This window comes from Cannabis sativa, chromosome 4 (genome assembly GCF_029168945.1).
Source record: "Cannabis sativa cultivar Pink pepper isolate KNU-18-1 chromosome 4, ASM2916894v1, whole genome shotgun sequence".
Classification (NCBI taxonomy): domain Eukaryota; kingdom Viridiplantae; phylum Streptophyta; class Magnoliopsida; order Rosales; family Cannabaceae; genus Cannabis; species Cannabis sativa.
In genome coordinates, this window is record NC_083604.1 from 80,805,696 (window position 1) to 80,819,547 (window position 13,852).

The window sequence follows — 13,852 nt, forward strand, 5'->3', positions numbered from 1 at the left end:
AATATTATTATTCAACTAAAAAAGATTCTAATAAATAGAATTGTCCCTCCTCGTTGTACTTTATTTTCTTTTTTATTTTATATATTTATTAATTTGGGTCTTAGGAATAAAAAAGCCAATTAATAAACATACACAACTACTCATAATAGACCATACATGAATTATATTAAATAATTTTTTTGTTAAGATACTAAAATGAAATAATCACTAATATATTAATGCCACTCGTTTTGTAGTTGTTCAATTATTATTTTTTTTATTTTTTTCCAACTTTAGTGAGTATGATATTGATTAAATAAATAAAATATTTTAATTATTTTTTTTATTATTTTGTGTGTATTTAATAGCTGGGACAGAAAATGTGCAATATTTATTTAATTAAAATCTAAATGCAACTTACAAAATTACTATAAATATTTTATGATTAAATATAATGTAAAAAAGATGACAGAAGTTTAATACTCCAATATGAAACTTAACTATTATGAACTTTCATCATTATATACTCCTTTTTTATTATAATTATTATTTATAATAACTACTTACTCATCAAAAGAAAATAAAATAAAATTAAAGAGATTTTAGTTTTTATTTATTTAATTATTTAAGCGTTTATATATTACAATGCATAATTTGAGACATAAATTCAAGACCTTTAACACACACACATTCTTTTATGGCCACTTGAACTAACCTCGGTTAAAAAGAAATTTTAGTTAAAATGACACATTTTTTTACTAGCACATGGATTCCTAAACATTTTTAAGGATTTTAATTTTTGTAATTATAATTTTTACGAAATCCCATAAAAATAACATAGTATAAATATTTGAGTAATTTACGGCGTATATACTTAAGTTTAATTTCTAATTGCAAATAAATACTTAAAGTTTATTTTGTGACAGTAATAATACCTAAGTTAAAGTTATATTTCTAAAACTCTGTAAGTACCTAACCGTTAAATTTCAAGTCATTATCCACGTGTTATTTTCTTATTGATATATTTAAACTATTTAACAAAAAAAAAATTTAATGAACTAGATCAATCAGGAATTGCCATGTGGCAATTTACATAATACTTAACAGTCAAGTACCTACAGAAGTTTTAAAATTATAACTTATGTATTATTACCGTCAAAATAATATTTATTTACAACTATAAGTTAAACTTAAGTAATTATCAATTATGCCGCAAATTACTTTAAATATTTTGTGAAAACAACATAATTTTTTATTTTAAAATGGTTTGTAAATATATTTAAAGAAAATCTTCCATTCTTATATTTGTAATATTTTTTTTATTAATTATTAAAAAATCTCAAATTTAAATTATTTGAATAGTAGGAATCAACAATATATTATGATGGAAAATTATAAGTTTAAGTAATTAGGGTTTACCAACTTTACCCTTTTCATGGCTTGGGTTTTGACTGAGGGCAACATTAGTTACAAATAACCCTTAATTTTTTGGTTATGATAATTTAACCCCTTCCAAATTTATTCAAAAAAAAAATAATAAAATAAACTAAATTATGTTTTCCCCCCAAAACCCATTTGGAAAAAGAAAAAAATCCTTTAGTTTCTACTAAAGAAATTTTGTTCTCATTTGCACTATTAGAAAGAAAAGAAAGGGAAAAAAAGAAGAACATTATGAAAAGGACTAATGATAATGGAGACAAATATCATTGTTTGTCATAGATTACAAAGATTAAAACAAAGTAAAAATAAGGTTAATTGAATGGATAAAATAAAAGTTAAATCTCAAAGGGTTCATTACTGATTTTGACTAGGGGGTTAATTAGTGAAATTGTAAAAAAAAAAAAGTTAATTAGTGAAGTGGACCAATTAATTACTTAACCCAATAAGTTTTAGTAAAGATGACATACTACCAACCACTTGAGCCAAACAAGCCAATATATATATTTTTTTTTGCCCATAATTAAAGATAAGGATTTGTGGGCCTTTCATTTATCATTTATTAAAAAAGATGATATTTTTAGTATATACAAAAAAAATGCCTTTGCTATGATTTATTACTTTTAGTCTAAAAATAATAATATAGCTTTTGTTGACAATGTATGGAACTAAGGCTTTATTTAGTAAATCTTAATAATGCAGGATATAATATTGACAATACAATGAGATTAGGCCAATTTTGCTTTTTCTAAGTTTGTTTACCATGCATTGCATTTAGGCTTTATTTAGTAATAACTTAATAAACATTACATGATACAATATTTGACAATACAATATGCTTTTCATTTTAAAAGGAAGTAGAGAATTTCACTCAATGTTCCATATTCCACTACAAGTAAATCAACATTAGGAAGCAATGTCACAATAAATATGGCAAGTTTTCTATTTTCTTTTTTTAAATAAATAAATAAATAAACAATGCACTATAAATTTCGTTTTATGTATGTACTTACACAAAAGTAGGAGTAGTAAAATGAGGTAGACATAATAATACAACTTGAATTAAAATTCACACGAAATTAACAGGTTTGGAGTTGGGTCATTTTTTGGATTGACTGACACGACTCACATGAAATTGGCTTGCTAATAACGTATTTAAAGTTAATTTAAGACTAACAGGTCATAAATATATTATAAACGTATTAAACATATCACTTATAGATTAATGAGTTGCCATGTTTAAAAATATCCATTTATAAACAATTTACATAGATCGTGTCGCGTCAATCAATTTATAAACGAGTTGTGTTGAGTTTCAATTTTCGACACGATTATTAAACAAGTCGTGTTCGGGTCAAATATATATGTAATACATGAGTCCCAACATAATACGAACAAAACCGTAAAGATAAATTGCCACTTCTAAACGAAGATTTATTGTACTTCTACCGAGTGATAGATCTACTCTATACATAATGGTTCTCATACCCCCAAATTGTTGAGATTTTTTTTCTTTGAAATTTATAATTCAATGTACCCTCCTTAATTTTTTTTTTGCACTCCAAAATTCCAAATTTTGCTTAGTCACTACTTCAAACTTAGGCTAATTGTCTAATCAATATAATAAATGATTAAACTATTGTGAGATTAATGAAATCCATCTTCTAAAATCCAATCCTTATGATATTAAAATGAGTCAATATAATTTAGAAAAGCTAATTATGATTTTTATTCTCTGAATTTTGATATGTATTAATGTGCTCCTCGAATTTTTTAAACCGATAAAAATTCTCACCAAAGTATTGAGATTATTAGATTCAATGATTCCTGTTCAATTTCATTTAATTTTACTAACATGGTAATTAATTGTTCATGTATCAAATTGTAATCTCTAAACTTTGATATGTACTAAATCGTAATTCTCAAACTTTGACAAATTTGTTACTTGAACTTTTATCCATGTCACACGTTTATTAGTAAAATTAGATAAAAATTCTTAAATCTAACAATCTCAATAATTCAAAGAAATTTTTTAACAACTTAAAAAGTCAAAAAATATAATTCGCATATCAAAACTTATGAACAAAACTTAATTACTCATTCAAAAATTGAAATACACCAAAGTCAAAACTAAATACAAATGTAAATCATAATACCAAGAAAATAACCCCAAAACAAAGTCACTTTCATAATTTAGGCGCAATTTAGGGCAAAATGAGGTCAAATCTTAATGGTAACATTGTATACAACTAACAAAATAACATTTTTTTAATTATATTATATACATATTTTTAATGATAATAATAATTGAATTTATGTTTAGTGATGTGATAGTATCACTTAACCAAACTAAATCTTTGATTGGGCCACAAATATTTTGATCATTTTCCAATAGAGGAAATTAATGAGTGGTGATAGGGTTGGCACATGCAAATGAAAGTGACTACTCATTTTCTTATTCCTTTGTTTGTTTGTTTGGTTTGAGAACTTATATACATTTATTAAATTAACCTATACTTACAACAATTATTTGTTACCATACTATACAACATATAACATATATATTTATTTATCTATTAATTTTGATTGTTTTATCCCTAAGACAAAAGGTTGGAACCAATGCACCTGAATTGACTGACTCACCATGGAAATGTCACTTTTATGGTGATTCTTTTTTGGCACCCTAGTGCCTATATTGTAATATTGTACCACTTTATTTAATACAAAATATATTTATTTTTAACCTAGATTATATATTGCTTGTTTTACCCTAAATAAAAAATATTATCTGTTTTTGTCCTAAATAAAAAATATTATATGTTTTTACCCTAAATTATAGTGTTCTAAGAGCAAGCCTAAGTGAACTACACAAAGAATTTATTCAGTGCAAGATATTACATTGTTCAAAAAACTTTAAATACTGTCGGAGTAAAGGATCATCTCATAAACACTTGCCGTTATCGAAATATGATCTATACTTATTCAGTCTATGTATACAAATTGATTAAGTGAAAAATAGAAAAGTTAATATTTCAATTAATTGTAAAGCAAAAAAACTATCTAATATAAATAATAACTAATTATAATAAAGGTTTAAAACTATTATTATTATCCATATTTTGTTGTTGCTATCTATGTGATAACTTACTTCTTTTTTTATTTTTTTTATAATAATGGTCCAAAATTACATTTAAATTCATGATGAAAGGAAAATAAAGGTAGGGGTTTTCTTCTCAAAAAAATAAAATAAAATATTTTTATGTATGTAGTTTTGGATGAAAAGAAAAGGGTAAAAGTTGAGAAGTAAGTATAAAAAAAGGGTAAATAACTAGAGACAAAATCAATTCCATAAAAATAAAGGTAATTTGTTCCTATATTATATATATATTTTTCATCGATATGTATTGTATGCACATAAATATACACCATCAAATTATTTACAAATTATTGTATCTAAAAATGTGTGTATCATATCAATCATATATTTTCAAACCATAATATTTTTGATAATTGTACTTCTTGCCCATGCTCCATGCCTCAATTGCAAGAATATCTTCTTTCATTTTGTTTATTATTATTATATTAAGAGATAAACATAAAAAAAAAAAAGATCATTTCAAAAAAAATATATATATAAAACAATAAAAAAAATTACAAAAATTTGTACGGAATGTTAAATATTTTTACAGGTTTTATGATTTTATTTATAAAAAATATAATATTTTGACGTATTTTTATATATGTCATACTTTTGTTATTTTTTGTTGACTTTTTATTATTAGTATATTATTTTTTATATTGTTTTGATGTTATTTTTTAGAGTAATTTGCGGCAAAAATACCCAACTTTAACTCGGAGTTGCAGATAAATACCTAACAAAAGTTTTTGGCGGTAAAAATACCTTCTGTTAAGGTTTTGGAACTTCCGTAGATGTTAAGTACCAAATAAGCGTCCAACTGTCATTCTCTTATTGGTCCAAATCATTAATTTGTATTTTTTAATTAAAAATTCATTTAAAAATTTAAGAATTAAATAAAAAGTATTTTAAAATCAAACAAAAATAATAATATACATTAATAATTTATATTTTAATTAATAATCATTAATTAAATCCCTAAACTAATGCCACATGACATCTGGGTAAACTTGATGTAATTAAATTATAATTAAAAAAAAAAAAGTATCTGAACCTCAAACGCCAAATCTCACACTTCTTCGTTCTTCTTCTCTCTTTTTTTTTTTTTTTTTTTTTTTTTGAGGTTTAGATCCACTCAAACGAAATCGGTCGACTCAAATGCAGGAGAGACAAACAGACGAATCGATCGATTCAAACGCACGGGAGAGACGCCTGGGAACTGGAGAAGCTTCGAACAAAACTGGAGGAGATCAAATCTCAGAGCCCTAGAAATCCCCAATCTCCACCATAGCAGACGAACCTTCACCTGAGAAGAAACCTCACTGGTAGAGATCCTACTAAACAGGACCCAGATCTGAAAGCTCACCATGGTGAAAGGCTCTCGACGTACAGTTCAGAGTTTTCTGCATTTGAAAAAAAAAAATCTGAGTTTTTTTACTACAAAAATGGTGAATGTTACCTACCCAAACAGTAAGTGTTCTACGTGTGAAAAAAAATTGGTTTTTGTTAGGTAAGGGAAAAACTAAATCTAAAAATCTGAGATTTATTTGTTGGTAGCGAAGATTTTTTATTTGATTTCGGATTTTGGATGAACTTTCAGAGTTCATATTTATTTGTTCTTCATAGTGCTGGGTTTGCGTTTATAGGTTTATGGTTTTTATGTGAAAGTTTGTATTTTTTTCTTGGTTTTAGGTTTTGATTTTGTGTGAGTTTGTTAGATTTATATGTATGAAGAATGATTTTGTATATTAGTTTCGGTTTAATTTGGGATTTGGAATCAGGTTAATGAATTTGATTTTGAATTAATTTTATTTTGATTTTGTTGTGATGGAAGTTTGAATTTTTTGGGTTTGTGATTTTTACATTTTCATTACTTTTAATTTAATTTTAATCATTGTATGTTTTTATTTATCAATTTAAAATACGAATTTTAATATATATTATTATTTTTATTTGATTTTAAAATATTTTTTTATTTAATTCTTAAATTCTTAAATGAATTTTTAATTAAAATATTAATTAATGATGTGGACCAATAAGAGCATGATAGCTGGACCCTTACCTGGCATTTAAGGGCCAGGTACCTACGGAAGTTCCAATACCTTAACAGAAGGTATTTTTACCGCCAAAAATTTTTGTTAGGTATTTATCTGCAACTCCGAGTTAAACTTGGGTATTTTCACCGCAAATTACTCTATTTTTTATTACCTTTATGTAATTTTTTTGTGTTTTTATAAAAAATCATAAAAATATATTTAAGAAAAATTAAATTTTTTCTATTAATAACAGTTTTTTAAAAAAATAAGACCAAAATACCAATAAAATTATTGGATATATAAAAATTTGAAATGGAACTTGCATTAAAATAAAAAAGTGAGTCACAATAACGTCTATTTTAGGCACCATAAATAAAGTATCTTTAAATTAAAAAACAAACTATTTGTAATTATGTGATTTTTGCATGCAAATGCTTAATTAATAAAATTAATAGTAAAATGAAAAAGAAGGAAGCACGTGTGGGAGGGAGGGGGTGAAATGAATAGTATATTTACAAAAGTGGTCAAAAGTGATAACGGTTAAAATATAGAAAACCAAAGCGCGTGGAATAAAGAAGAGGGAGTGAGCGCGTAGGGAAGTTTAAGAAAGAAAGTGAGAGGTTTGGGTGAGAAAGTGGGGTCATAACAACAGGGTTGGTTCGTTGAACGGGTCGCCACTCGCTCGACTCCACTCTCTAGAGCGTGCAGAGTGGGTACACATACTCTAACTCTTATTTTTTTTACTATTTACTTTCTATTACAATCTTTTAATTAATTTTCCTATTTAAAAAATATATGTTGAAAGATTTTTTTCAATTTTTTTAATAGTGGTATTCACTTACAACATTATTCCTGTAATTTTTTTTGAAAAATTTAAATAGTTTACAATAAAGTTTGGAGTTTTTTAGCACGCGTGGTAAATTAGAATATCAGATATAATTATAACAAATACATGTAATTTCAGGCATAAAAGTTGATTAAGAAATTGTAATTAGTATTCATCGTTTTCTTTTTAACTTAAACCATCCCACCAAATTAATGTAAAATTTGAGAAATACTAAACACACCCATGATGCTAGGGCACTAAATTGGTACAAAATATATATTAAAATTGTGCAATTATTAGAAATGGTCTAACGCTACCACAAGGTAACACCCTACTAATGATTAATGATTTTTTTTATAATAATTATAAAATTAAAATATGTAGAATCTAATAATTAATTACAATAGTAATAATAAAAATTTTATGGTTGTATCCGAATAAAATGATTTTAATTTTTTTTTCTTGTCATTTTAACTAAATAATATAATGTAAATAATATTTCTTATTCTCTTGCAAGCTGTTTTTGAGCCCAAATAAGTAAACCAAATCATAATGTTATTAAGCATGTAAGTAGCATTTCTTAATCAAAACTATTCTTTTGAGTATGATTTGGTTGTGACTAACTTAACACACCTAAATCATATTAACTGGTTATGATATTCACTAAAACTAAATTTTATTTACATAAATTAAAATAAATTGATAAACTCCTATAAATCAGATAATACTCAAAAGAAAAACGCAATCTTGTAATAGATAAAAATAAAAATTCATACAAAATTCAATACAAAACTCCAAAAATAGATACACAAACCACTAAATCGTCTTTAAAACATATTCTATCAATAAAGTAACAAAAAGCTATAATCTAAAGGTGTGAAGACACCATTATTTTAACCAAACTCATTTGTACTAACCTTTTTGCCAAAAATCACATGAAATATAGCCCTAGTGCCTACATTATTTTTTAAAGTTAAATCAAATGTGAATTTAATTAGCATTATCAAGTTGATTGATTTGCCTCTCTCTTGTTTTTATTTCTCTTCCATTTTTTGTGACTGAATTCACTACCTAATTTACTATTCAAACAAACCCATCACTATCTAAGTATATCTACCAAACTTGAAGATATAAATAAGGTTGGTGTTACTGTTGATAAAAGTTAAGAAACCTATGACTATAAATTAATAATTACTCTCATCTGTTATACCTAATTACAATTACCATTTTCATAGTATCATCTAACTTAATGAAAATTTCATAGTTAAAACTTATTATAATGCACTTAATATTTACTCTTCCAAAATTTCAATGGAGTTAAGTCCAACATATATAAGATTGTGGCATAAATTAAGGACAAGTTTTGTACTATTGAATTTAACTTTAAAATGTATGTTTTTAGTGTTTGAGTTGAAGTAACTTGTTATCTATAGTTGTTATTAATTGGACTAACGTGTTTCTAATTCAAAGGGGTAGTTGGGTTATTATATATGCATAATAATTTAACTTGTTTTATATAGAAGTCCAAGAATGTTATTTTAATGATATGTGTGTAATATTTGGGCAAAGAAGATGAAACAAGTTTTAATGGTAGGTGGTTGATATTTATGTGTTATCAAAGTTGTTAAATTCAATGATTTATGAATAAAAAGAAATTCTATTCTATTTTCAAACTAAGGTTCTGACTATAATCAAATGAGCATAAGTACCACTACAAGATTATAAGATGATATTTACGAAGAGTTAACGATTTTTTATAATAATAATTAAATTAAAATAGATAGAATCTGATATTTATTATACTAATAGCAATATAATATTTTGTCGTAGTGTTAGACATAATTAGTGTTCTTTAACATTCCCTTTATATATACATCTTAGTAAAGTAATGTTGGGTTTTTTCCAGCTTCAAACCCACCTTCAAAATTGTAGTAGTTTTCTCAAAAATGCACCTCATACCCTTATGTCATACATAAATTTTGTCTCATTAATATACATTGTATATATTTGTGTGTGTAAATTGATGTATAATCAATTAATTAGTGAAACAATTAATAATTGTTAACAAACTAAAAAATAAAAACAAAGAGAACATGTAATATTTAACATGGGTTGCAAAACTTACACTATTTTAATGTAAAGATTACACTAATTTGAAATCATGGGTTAAGTATTCCATCAACCCAATAAATTTCTAACATGGACAAAATGTAACAACTATTGAAAATCTACTGAATCATCAAAAAACAATTTTGACTTAACTATCATATGTCAACACATAAGTTTCACTTGTATATATCAAATATATCTATCTAAGTAGCTATCAAGTATCAAGGGGTAATGATTTATTGCTGCCAAGATATACCTGAAATGAATTGAGCAAGTGTTCCTCTACTACTGGACTCGTTCGGGCAACTCTCGTACTCATCAAACACATTATAGTGAGGAGCTTCTCTGATTTGGTTTCTACTTTCTCCAGGATATTCAAGGGCATGATGATTAGAAGATGAATGATTCTCTTCTGGAAAACACTTCCATCCTAAACTGAGAACAAGTTCAGAAGATTGAAGAGTTTTTCTCTGTCGAGGATAATGATGCATTTGGCCAAACAATTTGTTCATACACCAGTGGTCTTGTTGGGGTGAAAAACAAGTGGCATTATAGAAATCTTTATGTGGACCGAAATAGTTTGGTCTGCATGATATGGTCGAGGGAAGGTGGTTTGAATCTTGTATTGTATGAATATCTTCAAGAATCTCTGCTCTAGGATCATGGTTTTGATAGTAACTTGAAGGGGACACTGGCGATGAATATTCAGGTCCTTTATTAATGTGAACATCGTCTTCAAGCCATGCTGCCAATGGTGAGCGATGACGACTATTTGGATCGATATCAGAGGGACTGATAATAGATAAGGCTCTTTCAAAGTTCTCCTTGTCATAATTCCAATCCAATGCAGGCACATTTGATTGGCATCCAACCAAATTTCTACTTGGTTGACAGAATTCGTCCAATTCTTCTAAGATTTCAGCAGATGTGTGCTTTGTGACGGGAAGAACAAAATTTGAATCATGATCAACATGTAATTCTCCTTCATGTAATCCAGCTTCCCATGGTTTATAGTAATATTGATGACGATGATCATCATCAAGCTGTGCTACCAATGGTGAGTGATGACTATTTGGCTCTACATCGGAACTAATAGTCGATAAGGTTCTTTCAAATTTCTCCTTGTCATAATGCCAATCCAATGCAGGCACATTTGATTGGTTTCCAACCAAATTTCTATTTGGTTGATTGAATTTGTCGAATCCTTCTAAGAATTCAACAGATATTTGTTTTCTGATAGGAAAAACAAAGTTTGAATCACGATCAATTGGCAACTCTCCTAATCCAGAGTCCCATGGTATATAGTTATAATGATGGACATCGTTATCATGATGTAATGGAGCATCCAATAATAGAATGCTCCCTCTTGATCTGTTCCACAAAGGATTTGGTTGTATATCATCACCAAGGTATGGATCATATTCGAGTTCCGGACAATGCCTAGGTGTCCATTGAAGTCTGTTGGAGTAAATATCTGACTCAAAGGATGGCACTAACTGAGATTTGGTATCAGTCTCTTCTCTTCCCAAATTCTGATCATTGACTATCTGCAAGAGCAAGTAATTTTGCTTAGCAACACAGACAGAGACAATGATTTTTGTCCATTCAAATAACAATCTGAGGATACATTAATGTCTTTGCACTCCGGGGTCAGCCGCTTGAGGAGCACAGGAACAATATCACACCTGAGAAAGTTTATACTTTTATTCACTAAAGATTCAAAGAAACTGAAAGTGCAACTACTAATGATTGTGAGGGTTACCCCTTCGAACAGAGCCCATCAATTTCAGGAAACGAGACATCTGTAACCCAACGAAGTAGTTTCTCTCTTTTCCTGTTAAAAATATCTGCATGTCTGTACTGAGTTCCTGAAGACTTGAAACAAATATTGAGTTTTACATAAGCAAGTGATTCTCAGTTTCTATATAAAAGGGTCACATCATCAACTAGTATTATTAATGAAAACTGCACTATGCAGTCTATTGGTGCTACAATATGAATTCCGGTTGATCAAGCAAACGAGCTTAACGAAGTTACAGAAAAAAAGTGATGAATCATAAATCTCTACTATGTTCTCATCATCTCTTTGCCACCAAAAAATGAACAAATTATGCAGAGTTACCATGTGAAAATATTACCGTCAGACCTTGAGTTGGGACCATATTCTTCCATATCTTTCTGTTTCCATAGGATATCCTCCAAGGTTGAACAAGCGTTCTTCTTATGTACATCTATGAAATATTAGGAAAAGAAAATAATAGAATACTTTTTTTCCCCTCTAATTGATAGTAAACTTTGTCTTTCCAAACTATTCAGAACTAGTTCTGGCATATTAGAAAATCAACATAGGAAACTTCAATCCAAATTAAGATAAGTTTCTATCAGTTCTTTTCTTTCTCTTGACAATGATCCAATCTCTAACAAACCAAGAGTAATCAGTCGAGTACTTTGAGAATGTCTCTATAGAGTGCTAACCTGAGTTTCTTCGTGTCCCAGTACTACCAAAGGGCGAGTGAAATGAGACAGCCTGAAGTGGTGTAGGATTTTCAACAAGCAACGAGGTATTGACTTTTTCCTTACAACTATTATTGGGAATGTTGATGTTTTCTGCACAAGACACCAATTCATATTAATCACATGACAAAGCCACCAAGCAATTGAAGCAAAGAACTGAATGCATTACATGATATTTCATTTGTACAATAAACTTCATCAGAGAATAACCAAACATTTTAGTCCACAGAAATGATGTTCTTTGATAAAACAATGCCCAAATTAATGACACATTCTCAATCAAATTACCTTTAGAAGCATTCTTTGAATTGAAATTATTGGTTTGGTTCAGCACATTTCGTGCTAAAGAAGAAGCAAATGTTTTGCTTGCATCTTCCTTCAATTTCTTAAAGAAGGCAAATTCAGAGGTTTTCACTTCCTCAGCTGCATCAAAAAATTCATTTCAGACTATCAATTACTGATACCAGTATCAAAATTTCTTAGCTATTAGAAACAAGCAAGAAAAGGAAACTTACAAGAGATTATGGAAATCAAAGAAGAAAACACAGTCATATGCATCTCCAGAGAACAAGTAAATCTAAATTGCAGAGTATACTCACATCTTGGAGCCTTGGAATTTTTAGGAGAATCAGCATCAGTATCTGAAAACATCACTCTTTTCCTGCTACAGTTCATGTCTGCAATTACAAAATGGAAATGGAAACCAGAAATTGATTATTAGCTTTCTAGTTACAGTAATGAAAGTATATTAAAAATGGTTGATTGAGTGATTAAGTGAAACAAAAAAATTTGAAATTGATTAAAGAAACAAGAAATCGAATAAAGATCCTAAAGCACTCCATGAAAACCTGGCTGAGATTGAGTTTGAATCCACGACGGAGCCTTAGTGTTAGGTTTGGAATTAGTTTCTCTTCATTGTTAATTCCCAATCTGAACTTCGGAATCAGTGGATTCCGTCGTAGTCAAATCGGTGGATTTCAACGACAGTAACGGAAACGAAAACAGTTCGGAGATATTCTTGAGGTTGAAGACGGCTTATATTGTCGTTTTCAGCAATAAATATATAAAACGACAGCAATCGTAAAAACGACAATGACAGTAAAAACGACAACAATTGTAAAAACGACAATAATCGTAAAAACGAAAATAATCGTAAAAAACGACAATAATAGTAAAAAACGACAGCAATCTTAAAAACGACAATAATCATACGAAACAACAACAATTGTAAAAAAACGACAATAATAGTAAAAAACGACAATAATCGTAAAAACCACAATAATAGTAAAAAACGACAATAATTGTAAAAAACGACAATAATAGTAAAACGACAATAATCGTAAAAACGAAAATAATAGTAAAATAACAATAATCGTAAAAAACGACAACAGTTGTAAAAACGACAATAATCGTAAAACGACAACAATCATAAAACGACAATAAACGTGAAAAACGACAACCGTCAGAAAAACGACAATAATCGTAAAAAACGCCAAATTTTAAAAACGACAATAATCGTAAAAAACGACAACAGTCGTAAAAACGACAATGATTAGAAATAATGGCAACAATTAAATGAAACGAAACTCATGAAACCGGCGATTTATGAAATGATAATAATTTAAAGAAACGACAGTCATTTTTAAAAATGGATAAAATTTTTTATAAAACGACAAAATTTACAAAGCAGCAATAGTTAAAGGAACACGACAACATTTACAACAAAAGACAAGATTGCTCATTCAATATATTTATACTTTCTACTTTTTATAAGAAATTGGGATTTAACCTTTGTTAAAAACTAGTTAAAAGTGC

General features: G+C 27.8%; 1 protein-coding gene across 7 annotated transcripts; it reads right to left on the bottom strand.

The window, feature by feature from the left end:
- Positions 1-9,491: 9,491 nt before the first annotated feature.
- On the bottom strand, positions 9,492-13,059 carry LOC115713866 (uncharacterized). Of its 7 annotated transcripts, none has more exons than XM_061114980.1 (8): positions 12,886-13,059; positions 12,553-12,714; positions 12,326-12,460; positions 11,999-12,130; positions 11,662-11,754; positions 11,286-11,391; positions 11,151-11,208; positions 9,492-11,070 (listed from the first exon to the last, which is right to left on the bottom strand). In XM_061114980.1, exons 2-8 carry the CDS (start codon positions 12,710-12,712, stop codon positions 9,760-9,762), a joined length of 1,995 nt encoding a protein of 664 aa, XP_060970963.1. In that variant the 5' UTR covers positions 12,713-12,714; positions 12,886-13,059; the 3' UTR covers positions 9,492-9,759. The 7 variants fall into 7 exon arrangements, with proteins under 7 accessions (XP_060970963.1, XP_060970964.1, XP_060970965.1 ...); XM_061114981.1 differs by having other exon boundaries at positions 12,637-12,714; positions 12,886-13,058; XM_061114982.1 differs by lacking the exon at positions 11,662-11,754 and having other exon boundaries at positions 12,886-13,058.
- Positions 13,060-13,852: the final 793 nt, after the last annotated feature.

Excerpts from the sequence above, each read along its gene's own strand:
- LOC115713866 (XM_061114980.1), bottom strand. The coding sequence starts at position 12,712 with ATGAACTGTAGCAGGAAAAGAGTGATGTTTTCAGATACTGATGCTGAT. Across the intron at positions 11,392-11,661 it reads TCCCAACTCAAGGTCTGACG|GAACTCAGTACAGACATGCA; the intron begins GTAATATTTTCA and ends TCAAGTCTTCAG. Across the intron at positions 11,071-11,150 it reads CGGAGTGCAAAGACATTAAT|ATAGTCAATGATCAGAATTT; the intron begins GTATCCTCAGAT and ends TTGCTCTTGCAG.